Source organism: Passer domesticus, chromosome 5 (genome assembly GCF_036417665.1).
Source record: "Passer domesticus isolate bPasDom1 chromosome 5, bPasDom1.hap1, whole genome shotgun sequence".
Lineage (NCBI taxonomy): Eukaryota > Metazoa > Chordata > Aves > Passeriformes > Passeridae > Passer > Passer domesticus.
Window position 1 is genome coordinate 13,783,617 of NC_087478.1, and position 14,727 is coordinate 13,798,343.

At 39.2% G+C, this 14,727-nt stretch overlaps 1 protein-coding gene across 1 annotated transcript in view; it reads left to right on the top strand.

Moving 5' to 3' along the window:
* The window catches only part of SLC2A13 (solute carrier family 2 member 13), a 139,472-nt gene that overhangs the window by 110,059 nt on the left and 14,686 nt on the right, over positions 1-14,727 (top strand). Inside the window, exon 7 of the mRNA XM_064422064.1 lies at positions 1,256-1,381. Within this exon, the coding sequence (XP_064278134.1) occupies positions 1,256-1,381 (126 nt within the window). The remainder of the gene's footprint in view (positions 1-1,255; positions 1,382-14,727) is intronic.

Below are 14,727 nucleotides of genomic sequence, written 5' to 3' on the forward strand. Positions count from 1 at the left end.
ATTCAGAGGCTTTACTGGTGAAAATGTGTGTCTGAATCTAAAATGGCTTCCAAGGAAAATAAATACCTGTGTAGTTTAACCACAGGAGCAATGAGTGAGTGCTTGCAAGGCTTTGTGCCAGCAGCTTTCAGGTAACTTGCACTGCACGGGGAGCTTTGGAATGCCATTGTAGCTCACATACCTACATCCCCATCAGACAGATTTTAGAGAGATATTTTGGACTGACTCCTCAGTGAAGTATCTGAAGGGCCCGTGGTGTCTAGGCTGCCAGCAGTGTCAGTGGGGATGTGGTCAGTGCAGCCAAGGGTATCCAGAGAACAGTTTTGCTGTCTAGTCTCTTGAGCAACTAACAGAATGGCACTGAGGAAACGTTGCCTGAATGTCAGCAACTCGTGCTTTTTGAGACTCCCAAGGAAATCAGAGACATCTGTACAGAGCTGGCAAGTGTGATGCTTGGGAATAATCTGCAAGAGCACTGCACGCTCTGCAGTGACAGGTAAGGGGCAGATGGGATATTTTTGGGCACTAGATGCCTCTATATGAATTGCCTCCACTGACATAATGACTCCTTCCATCAAATGTAGTGGAAATTCAGGTGCTGAGTTTGGTCACAGAGACACGAGGTATTGTGGTCTCTGACTGACTCACATCACAGATGCCCAGGTTCTAGTTTGGTTTTTAGGTATGATGTATGATAGCACAAGGGGGGATGACTTCAAACTGAAATAGAGTGTTTAGATTAAACATTAGGAAGAAACCCTTTTATTGTGAAGTTAGTAAATCACTGAAGCAGTTGCCCAGAGAACTTTTGGATGACTCATTTCTGGAACTATTCAAGGCCAGGCTGGATCAGGCTCTGAGCAGCCTGATCTAGTAAAAGGTGTCCCAGCCCATGGCAAGGGGCGTTGGAACTTGATGATCTTTAAGGTCCCTTCCATCTCAAACTATTCCATGATTCTATGATGATTCTTTTTCTTCAACTCCAATCTGTCTTTTTTCAATTCAAATTTATTCAGTGAATGAATTTGCCTACAAGGTGATCAGGTATCACAGGGTAGATGCACAGGGACTACCTAAATGCCTCACAGAAGAGGTTGAAAGCAATATGTGATACTTTTTGGAGAACTTATTGGTCTTGTCTCCAACCCTGACAACTTAGCTATGTGCTTTCTAAGACTTAGTAGGAGATGCAGTTGGTTTTGACATCCACAAATGAATGAAGTGTTGCTTAAGTATTTATTTTTTTCTCTTTCAGTTATTGCAATGGATGTATGTTAGATCCCGACTGTGGTCTCTGCTACAAACTGAATAAATCAAGTGTGGTTGAGTCCTCATGCATTCCTGTTGACAAACACTCTACAATGAAAGCAGCTTGGGGCAGGTATGTCACTTGTCAAGACTTTTTAGCCTTGTGCTCTACAGAGGGTGTATTTTATGCTCTTGAGAACAATTTTGCTTTTACAGAAAGTGTTAAATTCTTAAGATGTTCAGGAAGAAGAAAATATCTTGGCATTGTCAAAAATGGGTGATTACTTCCTAGCAATAAATTAAAGCCTGGACCCTGGTGTGTGCAGCCCTTTTGGTTTAGTCTGTCACTTAGGAAGCATGGCAAAAGTACACTAGAAGTGAGGAAAATTACCTTTCCTTAATGTTTTTCATTCATTTGAAATGGCACATTCCCTAGTTATGTATTTAAAGCCCTCTGAATTAATTTTCTTTTAAAATGCATTAATTAAACCACACTTTTAATACTGGCCTACCAAAGAGACAATTATCTCAGCTGAACAAACTAAAATTAGCAAAATCTGAAAAGTTCAAATTGTCAAAAGCATGGTTTGGCCACAGATTTCTGTGGTTCTGTGCCTGAAGGGGGTGTCATGCCATATGTTGCACTTGATGTAAAAACGTGTGCATTCATAGGTGCAACTGCAAAATATATCACACCTCTTTCTTAAGCAGCACAAAATTTCCTGTGAAGTCACAGCAACCTTCAAGTTTTCTGAAGTACTGACTATTTCTAAGGAATAGCTTTGTGAGTTGGAACATTGTCTTGTAGAGGCTTTATGAATATTTAGTAATGAGTAGGGCTTGGATGGGGGTTTAGAATGGTTCAGAGGCACAAGGGAATTATGTAATTACTTCTGAGAAAACCACCTCAACATAATTCATCTCAGCCACCCACACACCATGAACATACTTAGGGGATAGGCAAAGGTTTGTGTGGTGGTTTGGGCCTCTTTTTTTAATTTTTTATTAACTTTCTTACATATTTCTCAGAATTTAAACCAAACTGTCTCAAAGGCACTGAGTCATATTGGACAGAGGTTGAAAAGCATGAAAATATCTACTAATTTTAGAATCATTAATTTAAAATTACTCTAAAATTGCCCTCAATATGATTTCAGTACCATTAGGCCTAGAAATTAATTACAGGTGGAGAAAAGAGAAGCTTATATTTTTTTGTAATCCTAATTTAAAAGCACTGTGATCATTTTGGGGTTATTACAGTTAACAAATAACTGTATAAAATAAATAAAAAACTACAAAATCTCATCTGACCTGCTTGTTCTGTGAGTAACTTCAGTGTCACATTATGGAATATACCTTGCATATTGCCTGATACCCCGATGTGATCTGCAGCAGGTGGACTCTCATATTTGTAAGGTAACAGATGTCTCTTTATATTCCAAGTGAACATTCATTTCCTATATGTTGTAGTTTTAAGTAGTTTGTCTGTAATTAGCAGAATCACACTAGAATGCAGAAACACATACATGCAAACAAAAACTTGTTATGAGTAGTTGATAGATAAAATTGAACTTTATTTCATTAGCCAGTGCTATTGTTTTGCATAGTAAATGTGGGAATAAGCAATTATTTCATATTCCTGATTCAGTCTCACGTAGACTCTTTGCTGTACAGCCTATTGAAGAAAATTAGATAGGGAAAAATAAATATTTCCTTTTCATATTGCAAAATGCATTCTTTCCATGTGCAAGAATTCCATACCATGAGGACCCTGCTTAAAATCCTTCCAAAGGAAATGAAACAATTTTATATATGTTATATTGGTAGTCACTATTGTGAAAGTCCTGCCTAAAGATGGAAAACCAATAAAATATCCACATTTCTTTTTCTAAATATTCATCACCAGTCCTAGTGTTTATTTCATTAATTTCTCTCTTGCCTCTCCGTGGTCAGGCAGTTTTCAAAAAGCTCATCCTTCAAGCTGTGCAGTGTCAGGTGGTGCCTTGTGGAAGAGGGAAATATTTTGCCTTCTTTTCCTTCTGCTCCTTCTCTTCACAGATATGAGTATTTCTGCTTACTGGCCCAGGGGAATCCCCACAGAGTTTTGTTTCCAAGGGTTCACATTCACAAACCACCCCCCGGCTTCGTTTGCTCAAATCCCGAGTCTGCTTTACAGCAAAATCCCACAAAGCCATAGGATTTCCCTGCCAAGAGAAGATTGCTGCAGGGAAAACAGCATAGTTCCATCCCCAGTTGAGTCTCAGAGCAGCCAGAGGCATCTTATCTCCCTGGCAGCTTAGGGAGAACAACTGCCTGAGACAGACTAACAGCACTGGGGAAGGAATTTGCAGCCCTTTCTTTCACAAAGTTACAAGCTAGACATACAGGGGCTATTACTTTAAAAATATGCATGGCATTATGGTGATCAGAAAATAGTATAATAATTGGAGAGATGATTTTGTGAGTTTGAGACAGCTGATAGCTGTAATTATCAGCAGCCTCTTTTGCAACTCTTGTGTATCCTGATGGCTTCATGCATCCGGTATTAGATGAATGAGTTTAAATGGCTTAAAACCTCCAGGGTTACGCTTGGCTCATGGAAAATCTATTTTGCCATTAATTTTGCTCAGGAGAGAAGAAATTTGTTTCTGAGCTATTTGTTTGGGACTTGTTGGACCTCAGATGTCTGAGCATTAGCAGAAGCAGCAGCTCTCATGATGTTGATTAAGGAGTTAGAGAAACAGCTTCTCCTGGACTCGGGCTGCCAGTGTCGTGCAGAGCATTTTACTGCTGCTGTGATCACATCTTGTTTATGATTTTCCTGCTGGAAAGCTGGGAGCTGCAGCCATCTGAACCCCAACTGTTCTGACATTTACTCAGGGGCTTATCTATTCCTGATGGTAACCTACAACCAAGGTGAGAGGTGCTCAGAAGCACTGACAGAGAAGGCCTTGTCATGTATTTTTTAAAGCTCTCTGCAGCCATGCAGACTGACATAGAAAACTTCTGTTTATGTATTTATAGCTTTGCACTGTTTTTCACTGATGGTCCCAAGGTACTTCGATAGCACTGGTGTAGTGGGCAATGCTTTGACTGTTAACCATAAAATACTGTAATACATTTTATTTCCCAGGCATTTCCCCAGTGCCAGCCAGGTGTACTGGATACCACCTTCATTGTTAATTGCATTTATTTGGTTATGGTATGTTCTACATTGAGAAGTTCTGGGGAGGGGAGGGAAGAGAGCAGAGATTTCAGTCTCCTGTGGCTGCCAGCAAGGCTGTTTATGTTGCTGTGGTTGTCATAGAAACCCAGGGAGACAATTAAAGCATCCACATATTTTTCAAGAAGAATATAGCATTTGGGTTCTGTTGAATGTTGGGAACTCAGTGCCTGGCAGTGGCCCTGGGGAGAGAGAGACTGCGCAGGAATAAATCTGACCGAGTCCAAGTCAGAGCTCAAGCAGCATGGGTGATGTGCAGAGGGTGTGCCTGTAAGATCATGCATGTACCACAAGCAGTAGAGATGTATTTTTCATTATTTAATCAATTACATAAGCGTGACTGGTATTAGAATAACACAGAGAGGAGTGTCTTGCCCAGGGCACCAGCACAGGCAGGTGCTTTGCTGCCGTTGGTATTTCTGAAGCAGTTAACAAAATAGCTGTTGACATGCAAATCTTTCTGCCTCCAGCTCTGCCCAGGGACACATAAAGGATGGTTCTAAGAAGTGAGCAAGAATATTCTTAAATTATTTACTTTGTAGTAACAGAAGAAGAGCTGTATCTTTTCTTTCAGTGAGGTCTCAACGGTTCTGCATTGGGACTCTGTTTTCCAAGATTTAGGGAAGTTTTGCATGTAGCAGTAGCTCAGAAAGCCTTACAATTCTATTCTTCATGAACATTGAATTATGAAATCCCCATGAACTTAATAAAAAGCATGATCTCACTTGTACAGATGGGGTTGCAATGGGAAGGTTCCCATATGAAGCTCAGGTGGCACAAGAGAGGTCATGGGCAGGACAAAATGTAGAGGTGATTGCTTCCAGGGCTGTGCTTTCTGAACACAACCCAAAATCCAGGGGTTTTCCCCACACCTACAATTACTCCCACAGTACTCAGAGAAATTTCTCTCTTGAAATTTCTCTATGTGTAATTGCAATCAATACTCCTAAAGGTCAGCCAAGAATGAAGAAACTTTTAAATTGCATTACTACCCTTACAGTTGAAAGAACAACTGCAAGGGAAGGAGGTACTTACAGTGCCTTGAAGTGACATTAACCTTGACATGAGTATGTTGTCAAGACGACAGCAGGCCCACAACTGAGCTGAAACGCTCTCATGAGCAACTCTGAGCAATCTTCCTCTGGAGAGAACGATGTTGATTTTATACAGTAAACAATTATGAAGAAATAATAACATCATCGTCAGATCAGAGACAAGCCTAGAGCCATCCTGTCCGCACAATTAGTTGGCAGGTCTCCAGAGTCCCCAGAGGAGAATGATTGGGAACAGAAATCTATAAAGAGAGAGGAGCTGGCTGATTTGCTGTTTTCAGCCATTTTTATTAATTTTGTTAGAAGAACATCTCCGTGCCTGGGGAGTTTAATGCTTCATGGAGAATCCTGCTTTTCTCAATATAAAGAAGCACTCCCCTCTGTAAGGGCAGTCACTGCAAAGGCGAGAGAGCAGAAGAGCTCTGTCTTTGGGAAGCTCTGTTTTCTTTTAGCCAGTGCTCTCCTGGGCATCTTCCTTCCATGTAAAATTAATGACATGTTAACAGATGCTCAGTAATGCTGTTATGTTTCACTGTGTGCCTGTTGCTCGTATCTGCTGGTTTGCTGAGGGGTTTAAATGTGTCTTGGAAACCTGTTTGGGGGGAAAGTGGGTTTGAGCTGCCTGTGCAGTGAGAGGAAGCAGGTCAGGCAGGCTGTCAAACCCTCTTTCCCAGCTTCAGGAGTGTGCCTAATGACCCTGGCATTTGAGCCTGGATGCTAACTAGATTTCACTGGTTAGAAAAAATAAATTCATGGGAGTTCATTAGCTGGATTCTCAGACAACAGATCGGGTTATGTCCAACAGGGGATATGCCAGTGTCTGTCACAGCCTCCAGAGTATTCTGGGGAGCTTTACACTCATGCAGCACTACCTGTTGTCTAATGCATAGCAGATGAGACTCTTAAAATTATTAGAATACTTTTTTTTTTAAGAACATTAGATTTTTCTAAAAATACCATGTTATTTTTCCCCTTTGAAGATAAAGACAGACATGTAAGTTCATTATACTTGTTTTGCATCATAAGATACATTTGTAAAAGTTCCTGTGACTGCTTTACTAATATAAAAAGAATGTATGTGCATATTTACACACTTGAAGACTGAGAATCTGTTCTCAGTACATCATGGGAAGCAGCATTACAGGCCTTTGCTGTAACCACACAAAGATTAGCCCCAGAGCAATCTTTCAGGAATTAAGTACTCTGCTGTCCATGAGTAGACGTGGCCTGTTTTGTCATGCAGAAAGTATTGCTAGAAGATTTTGTTGCTGAAATGATTATTTTAAGCCTTTCTACGAGGGTCTGCATTGAAAATTCATGCTTAACTCAGCAGTAATTAGAAGAGAAACTAGTATTTCTCTTACCAAGTAGTCAGATCAATAGATGAAGATTATACATAGGATTGTGGTTCTCATATTTACCATGTAAAAATGATAGTAGAGGAAGTAAATGATTCAGGAAAGCTGCAGGATCAAGAGAATATTCACATCTGCATGTATGTTGGCAGCACTCAGAAGAGTTGTGATTATAACCAGTAGTGTTAGAGAAATCTCTTGATGAACAATATGGTAAATGTTGGCTAAATTGAAATATTCATAATCAGTAGGAACCAGAACATAAAATGCCCCCTCTCTGCCTCAATATTGTTTAGAAATGAAAATCAAGACATATGCAGGATTGTGCTCTGATTTTCTTCCCCAGTGCTAGTAAGTATGAAAACCTGGAGCAGCTGGGTGGCAGGGTGCAATCCTGTTTGTCCTGTTTGATTTGGAGTATGTACTTCAGCACAATAATATCTAATATATGTTAGTGAGTTGTGTGAAAACAGAAATTAAAAGAAGATCTGAAACTGATTACAGTCTTTGTCAGCCAAACTCCAAGGCACGAGGTCTTTGCTGGGAGGAGGTTATCAGTCTGATGGCTGCATATACCAGTGTGATTTGTAAAAGGGATGTAGAGGAGGAACTTAAGAAATCTCATATGCATATTTTAAAGCCATTTCTGCTAACTGGTAAGAGCAAAGAGGAAGAATAGAAGGATAAAATTATGTAGAATACTGTGTCCTTAATCCTTGATGAGCCTTATTGGTGAGCAGGAGTAGGTAGTAAAAAAAGTGGAATTTTTATGTTCGGATCCTTTCAGCCACTCTTCCTGCTCAAATCTTTTAGACATCACACTTTAAAATTATTTTAAAAGAAAATTATTTCATGGTGGAGCTGAAAACCATAATAAGCTCCTTTTAAGCATATATAAAGATGGTGAAATCTATATATGTACTGAAATATTGTAAGGGTGTAATTACATAATTGAGGGTGGAATTTTATTTATAACTTTAATAGGAGATAGTCTTGTCTTTTTTTTTTTTAAACTGTTTAACTTGCTAAAGAGGGAAGACTTTTTTTAGTTATTCTTATAACGTAATTATATTTTTATTTAATGCCTGTACAAATAAAATACTTTGTATATTTTAGCTGCATTTTAGGTCTAAAATAGTGACCAGAGGAACTCAATAATCTAAACTGAAACTGTTTACATTTCTTTCAGATAATTACTTTTAATAGCTTTAACACAGTATTTCTACTTGACCAGTGGCAAATTCTGGATGTTTGAAAAGCCTTGTTATGAAGTGGATGTGTTCTGACTGGGAAATGTTTAGTTTTTATGCTGAAGGCAGAATTTATTTGTTGGAGACACCCAAGACAAAATAGGATTTTAAAGCAGGGCTGGTTAGTTTGATACATCATGTGTATGTTTGTTCTCTACCTATTCCTTTTTATTGCTGCTAAACATGCTTCTGGATCTTACTGCAGGTTACTGGTTAAAAGGCATTCTGGCAGGGAATGCCAACTGCTATTTGGGTCACTTGGTACAACTACTTCAGATGCAGGCATTGAGGTAATTGGAATATAAAAACAAAAGTGGCCCTTGAGCTATAACAATATCTATCAAATACTGGTGTCTAGAAAAAATTGTGTTATTTAAATGGAAAAATATTTGAGTCAGTGTTCTTCATTTTAAATGTGCTCCAAAGAAGAAGATGGTGTGGTGTTCAAAATTTAAATATACATCTGCTGAAAAGACAAGCCTTCAGCTTTTTTCATCCATTCTCTGGTCAGCTGAAGGAGAATTAAAAGGAAAATACTCTTGTTCCCTGTTTAAAAAGCATGTTTGCTCCTAGCTGACAAAGGAGATAGGAAAGCGAAGGAGAAAAAAATGCCAGCATGTACGAGAGAATTGTCAGTCTCCCATCAGCGTGCTGAGAGCATGAGCATAATTCCTGCAGCTTTTCTCTCTGCCTCGTGAAATGTACATTGGAGATCTTTTACTGCCCACAGGAGCTGCTGCTGGTCAGTTTGTCCAGCTGCTCATCCTGCCGGGCAGATGCAGAGCCCTCCGTGCCTCCTCGGGGCAGAGCGCAGCCCTGCCCTGCTCTGCCAGCCGGGGCATCCCAGAGGGGCAGGGCAGGGAGCTGGGATGGGCATTTCCCCTCTGCCTTGAGCCCAGGAAAGGGAACCTACTCGTGTTGGGGAGCATGTGGGGTATTTATCTGAGGGGGGAATTTCCAATAGTTGTTATTCACATTTATTTGGTTATTGACTATAAAGTTTGAATTTAAATAAAAATAATTTGTGAAGACTGGCTCAGCGGATTCCTTTAGGCTTTTACACTGTGAAATGGATTTACTAAAATTAAGTTTTCTCTGTTTGGAGGGTGGAGAATATTTTTGAAAGACCCATGTGGTAGAGGATTTTTACTGATAAAGACCATTCAACAGGGCTGAACCCAGACTACCATGCAGCAGCTTGTACCTTTAACAGCATCCCTAATCCACATCTGACATACCTTTATTCCATACTAAGTAATTCTTTAATAATCACAACATGGCATACAGTAAAATTTTCGTATCTTCCCTTAAAAGAATTAAGTTTTTAGAGGTTTTTTTTTTTTGCTTTTGAGGGAAAATAAATCAACACATGTTTGCAGTAGGGCTGTTGCATAACTCAATATGCTTGATAAGTTTAAGTCATAAAAATTACTGTATGTACTGTTTGCACGTGTGGTTCATTTCCTTGAGAATGGAGGCAGTAACATCAATCCCACACCGGCACAAGATGAACTGGAATTATTGATTCCTTTGATTTAAAGTCGTGGCCTTACTTTAACTCAGCTCTTTGGTTAGTTCAGGCTAGGGGGTGGGCAGGTCATACTTCTCAAAGCAGCACTGGGGGCATTGCTTCCTCCTTGCAGGATGCACAGACTCCCTTTTGCCCTGCAGCTTTCCACAGCTGTCACATTGGCTTTGCATAGATAATAGTAAGGGATGAGTTTGAGGTTCTGCATGATTATTGAGTTCTTCAGACCTGTGATTCAGGTGGGCTGTGTTCCCATTTAGCATATTCTCTTGGAAAAAATAACTATTGTTAAAAAGCACTTGTTTATGTAAAACTCTTTTTAAATGTCAGAGGCCATGGAAGATAGAAGATATTTCTGCTGAGTTCTTTGACTGTCACATCCCAGACTATTGAGTTGCATATAAAAACGAAGACTTTGGTACCCAAAGTCCATAAATTTCATAAACCAGAGATAATGAAACCACTTACCATATATGTATTTTATAAAATTCATTAGATGAGGCATGGGTATTGCACCTGCATGCAGAAATCAAAGCAGAGCAGCACTCTATGTTAAGTGCTCGCTCTCACAAATCAGGCATGAAATAATTATCTTGTTTTAAGTGTTCTTAGAGCCTTAGGGCTCAATTTTCAGCTACAGCATTAATGATTTGCAGTGAATTTTAGGGCTGACAGCAGAGGAATCTTCTTTGGAGAGCTCTGTTGGGTGATTTAATTCAGAGCCTACCCGGTACAGCAGGGATGGGTGTGGATGCAGTGCTTCATTCCTCTTCTGAAACAGATTTATCTGAGCTTTTTAGGGCAGAGCTATTGCCACCTACTGGAATCAGGGAAAAGCTCTGCTTAAAAAACACTGTTCCATCATCTATTTAAAACAACGAATGCAAGATCTCAAGTATTGTCTGGTTATATTTCAGTTGTGATGGCAAACTGGCAATAGTTAAAATGTAATATTTGTGTCTAAATTGCTGTCACAGAAAACAAGTGTCGCACTTCAGTACTTAGATGGAAGGTTATGGTGGTCAAAATGTTACTGTTAGAACTGTTGAAATATAAACTTTATATGTATGTCAATAAGTAGAAATTAAACAGAGCAGGGAAGTGCTAAAAAGTCATGCTAATGCATGTAATATTGATCTCTGTTTTAAACTCCTTGTCCCCTATGTGGTCTTTTGTCTCAGATTCAAGAAGAAAAGCAAATTTAGGAAGTCCCCTCACCCCCCCCCCTTTCCTTTTGTTTCAGTAAAAATTTCCAAAGGATTGATACTTTATTCTCTCTTCAGCTCCCATTGAAATGTGTGGTTAACTGAGGTTTTAAGGTATTAACAGCGCTATGGAAAATTCATTCTGCACAGTGCTGGTTTGGCTGGGAGGTACAGGGTCTGCTGCCTGGAATAAGCAATAAACTATCTGTAAGCCTCAGCAGTGTGCCTGCAGACACAGAGCAAACCTCGGCTGTGTTGGAATTGTGTCACCATGTCCCATCTGTGGTTTGAGTTTGGGGTTTGGGTGGGATTTTCTTTGTTTTTCTCAACTGAACGATAAAATCTTGCTGTTCCTCACTAACTTCACATACCAGGTTTCAACATGAAGGTACAGTTTTTAAGGTACCTCTGTCTGTCTAAAACTTTGGGGTACTTAAAGCCATCATTTTTTTCCTCTTTATTGTTTTCTAAAGTGTTTGGAAGCATTCAGAAAAGAAAAAAAGATTGTAATATAGAACCTATTTCATTTGGAGGGTGAACTTCCAGTGAATTGTTCTGAGTTACCTTGATACTAAGTTACTAAGTTACAATAACTTAGACTTGGATCTCTTTGGTCTCTAATTACCACAGTCTTGGAAATGCTTTTGACAATTGTAATTTGAGGGTTGCTTTTGACATTATGACATTCCTTTGACACTACCACTGGCACATGGTGGACAGCACAAGCATCAATAAATGTTACTTGTAATTTTAAGTAAGAATAAGAAGTCTGGATGGAATTTGTTTAAATCAACTTCAGATGTCTAAAATTGTGACCTTGAGCTGTCTTGTAGTTCCTTGACTAATGGAGTAGAAAATGTTCCATTTTTTTCTTTGCAGCTGGTCTTTGCCTGTGTTTTAGAGAATAGATTTTCATATGCCATGCCAGCAGTTCTTGCAGGCTGTTCTGTTAATACTTCTTCAGTTAATTTTAAAATGTTGATACTTGTTATTATTGATCCCTACACTTAGCCCTTCCCACCAGTATTCATTGGAGTGATCTGCCTTTATTTAGCATTCAAAAGAGGCAACACCTGGGAGAACTCATATTCTGCAGTGATTAGGCAGCTTGTTGATATTTCTGTTATAACCAAAAGAACTTTAGAAATTATAATCATTACGAAAATAAAATGTAAATTCAGGTGAAAAAACAAATGAGATTAAACATCAGGTAGATATTTATTTTATGGTAAACCTGCATGAAATTCCAAAGTGCTGCATTTGACATCATAATCTTCAGACCAGTTTGTTTCAGTAATTTTATTATTGAGTGCTAATGCTGCAATCAGAGAGACTAAGTGCTTTTAAATCTGGAAAGAAAAGCTAGAAGTTCTCCTATCTATTGCTCCAGTTCTGTCAGTGGTTTGATTGCAGTCTGGGGCTCCATCCACAAGCTCTCCAACATGTCAGAGCAGGGATGACCCAGAGCTTCCACCAAAAACACAGGAGCAGCAGAAGCTGCAGTTCAGGGAAAGACCAGGAGCACTGGGGTACAGCAAGGGGTCTGCACACAAGTGAAATTCTTACTGAGCCAGTCTACCATGGATGTTCAATGCCAGTCTGTCTTTAACAAAAACTCCTTGAATCTCCTACATTTATAAGCATTTTTGTCCTGAAAGAACTCCAACAGAATGGAGCCTGCCTGCCTCTGTGGCAGGAATAGAGTGACTAAATCTGTCTGGATTTTGCTAGAAAGCCTCGGGCAGTACAAGTTAGCTCTGGCAGCCCCCAAGGTGACTGATAGACACTTTCCAGTTAGTGCTCATCTCTGAAATTCCCCAAAGGTTTGCCTTTCAGAAGAAATGGCAAAATCATTAATGAGCACTCCCTCCTTGCAGAGAAGTAGGGGAAGCTGGCAATGACTGGATGAAGCCAGACTGGATGTGCATGCTCACTGCTGAAATGGATTGTTCCAGAAGTGAACTATTTCTGTCTAACCACAGAAAAACCACTAAACAATCTTTAAGCCCACTCTGGGGTCGCAGGGAGTCCACAAGTGTTTCTCAACCATGATGGCTGCCTGGAGGGAAATAATAGCTCCTTCTGTTTCCAGAATGTCTCTGTGATACCTTTTTGCTGGTTGTCATGCAGAGACAGGCTTTGTGCTTGTATTTTAAATCTGTGAAATGGCATGTACTTCACAAGCAGTTAAATATTGCCAGATGTCATTTCTTACAAGAGTTTGCCATGTGCCTGTGCCCATACTGTGGCATGAGATGCTTTCTTTCAGTTTGTACTTGATTGCAGTGAACACGGTTAAATGGAGCTTTTGCGGCAGCCACCAAGGGGGTGGGAGCAGGAATTCTCATGTCCCACTGGCCACTCTGTGTGCAAATGACACACACCACATCTCCATCCAGACCTGCACATGAATACATGAGTATAAACGTGTTGTAGCACCTGAATTGTGGGTCTTTACCACATCATGGAGTTTTTCCACTCTATCTGGTAGAATGCAGTGGGTTTCTTATATTATTTTATATTGCTGTCATACTAAAATATCTATTGATCATGGCAAAGGCTTCAAAGTGTTGGGTAGTATCACTTCCATCACATTTACTCAAATTTCTAAACATTCTTTGCTGATGTGCACCTCTGGGAAGTTCTTCATGAGTTGATAATACCTGAAAGAAAGAAATAGTGGGAACTGCAGCATTTAACTGAAGTCTTTCAGTATGAGAATTAGGACTGAACTAAACTGTTTCTTTATCTCTTACTCCATCTTTCTTATTTTGAGGATTGGCTGAGACTTTTTGAAAACAGCACTGAAATCTGGGAGGCTTCATGACTTACTGAGGGCATTCTGCTGGAGCCCACCTTTTATAAAGCATTTATAAAGTGGGTGGGGTTTTCATGCACGTCATTAGTTTGGAAGCTACAAGAAATAGAACTTGTCTTGAAAGAGAATAAAAGATTTAGGGTTAGTAAAGTTGTTGAACAAATAAAAGTTTTGTGATGAGAGGTGAAATCCCAGTGGAGCACTGGGCACAATTGCTTGTAGAGCCAAAAACCTTAGCAACAGGATATGCTGAAGGGACAAACATAAGATTTATATGCATACTAAGAATACTTTCGTAAGAACTGTCAGACAGTTCAGTGGTTGTGAAACAGTCTGTGGTTATTTTTAATTTTTTGAATCAGTATATTCTACATATGAAAAAGCAGGAAAAGTTACTGAAGATTTCAATCTTTAAAGTAGACAGACTTAAATTTTCTGTAAACCTTTGGAGTGTGTCCTTGATAGGGGAAAAAGGGCAGAAATCATACATTGCCTTCTGAGCCTTACCTGAAATGATTCACTCTTTTATTTTTGCTTTTTCATAGACTTTGTTAGCTTGTAAATACACAGAATTATGTTTCAAGTTGCAAAAAATATATTCTTGTGTCTTCTCATGAAGACACTGTGACCTATTATCAAGTGATTGAAGTAGTTGAAACGATCACAGGCAGAAATGCATGAAGGACAGTGGCATTCAGCTAAGATGCTTATGTTCAAAACTAATTAAGTTTTTGCATTTTGATCAGCTTTTAATTTGAATTCTGCCCATTAAAATTCTGTACTTATGACTAGGTATTTGTTAAGTGAAGAGTTGATTATGTTTCATAGTTGCATGACCTCTCACAACTTCCTGTGCTATTAATATAATATTTGAATTATTTATGATTTTGAAATCATACAATTTAATTATTACTAATTAATTCTAATTTTTGCTGGGGTTAACCAAGTGTGTCCAGTCAGAATCAAAATTAGAACTAGGAAAGGACACTGTAGAGCACAGAAGACATCAGATGTTTCCTGACACTTTTTGTCACCATCTGATACTTTG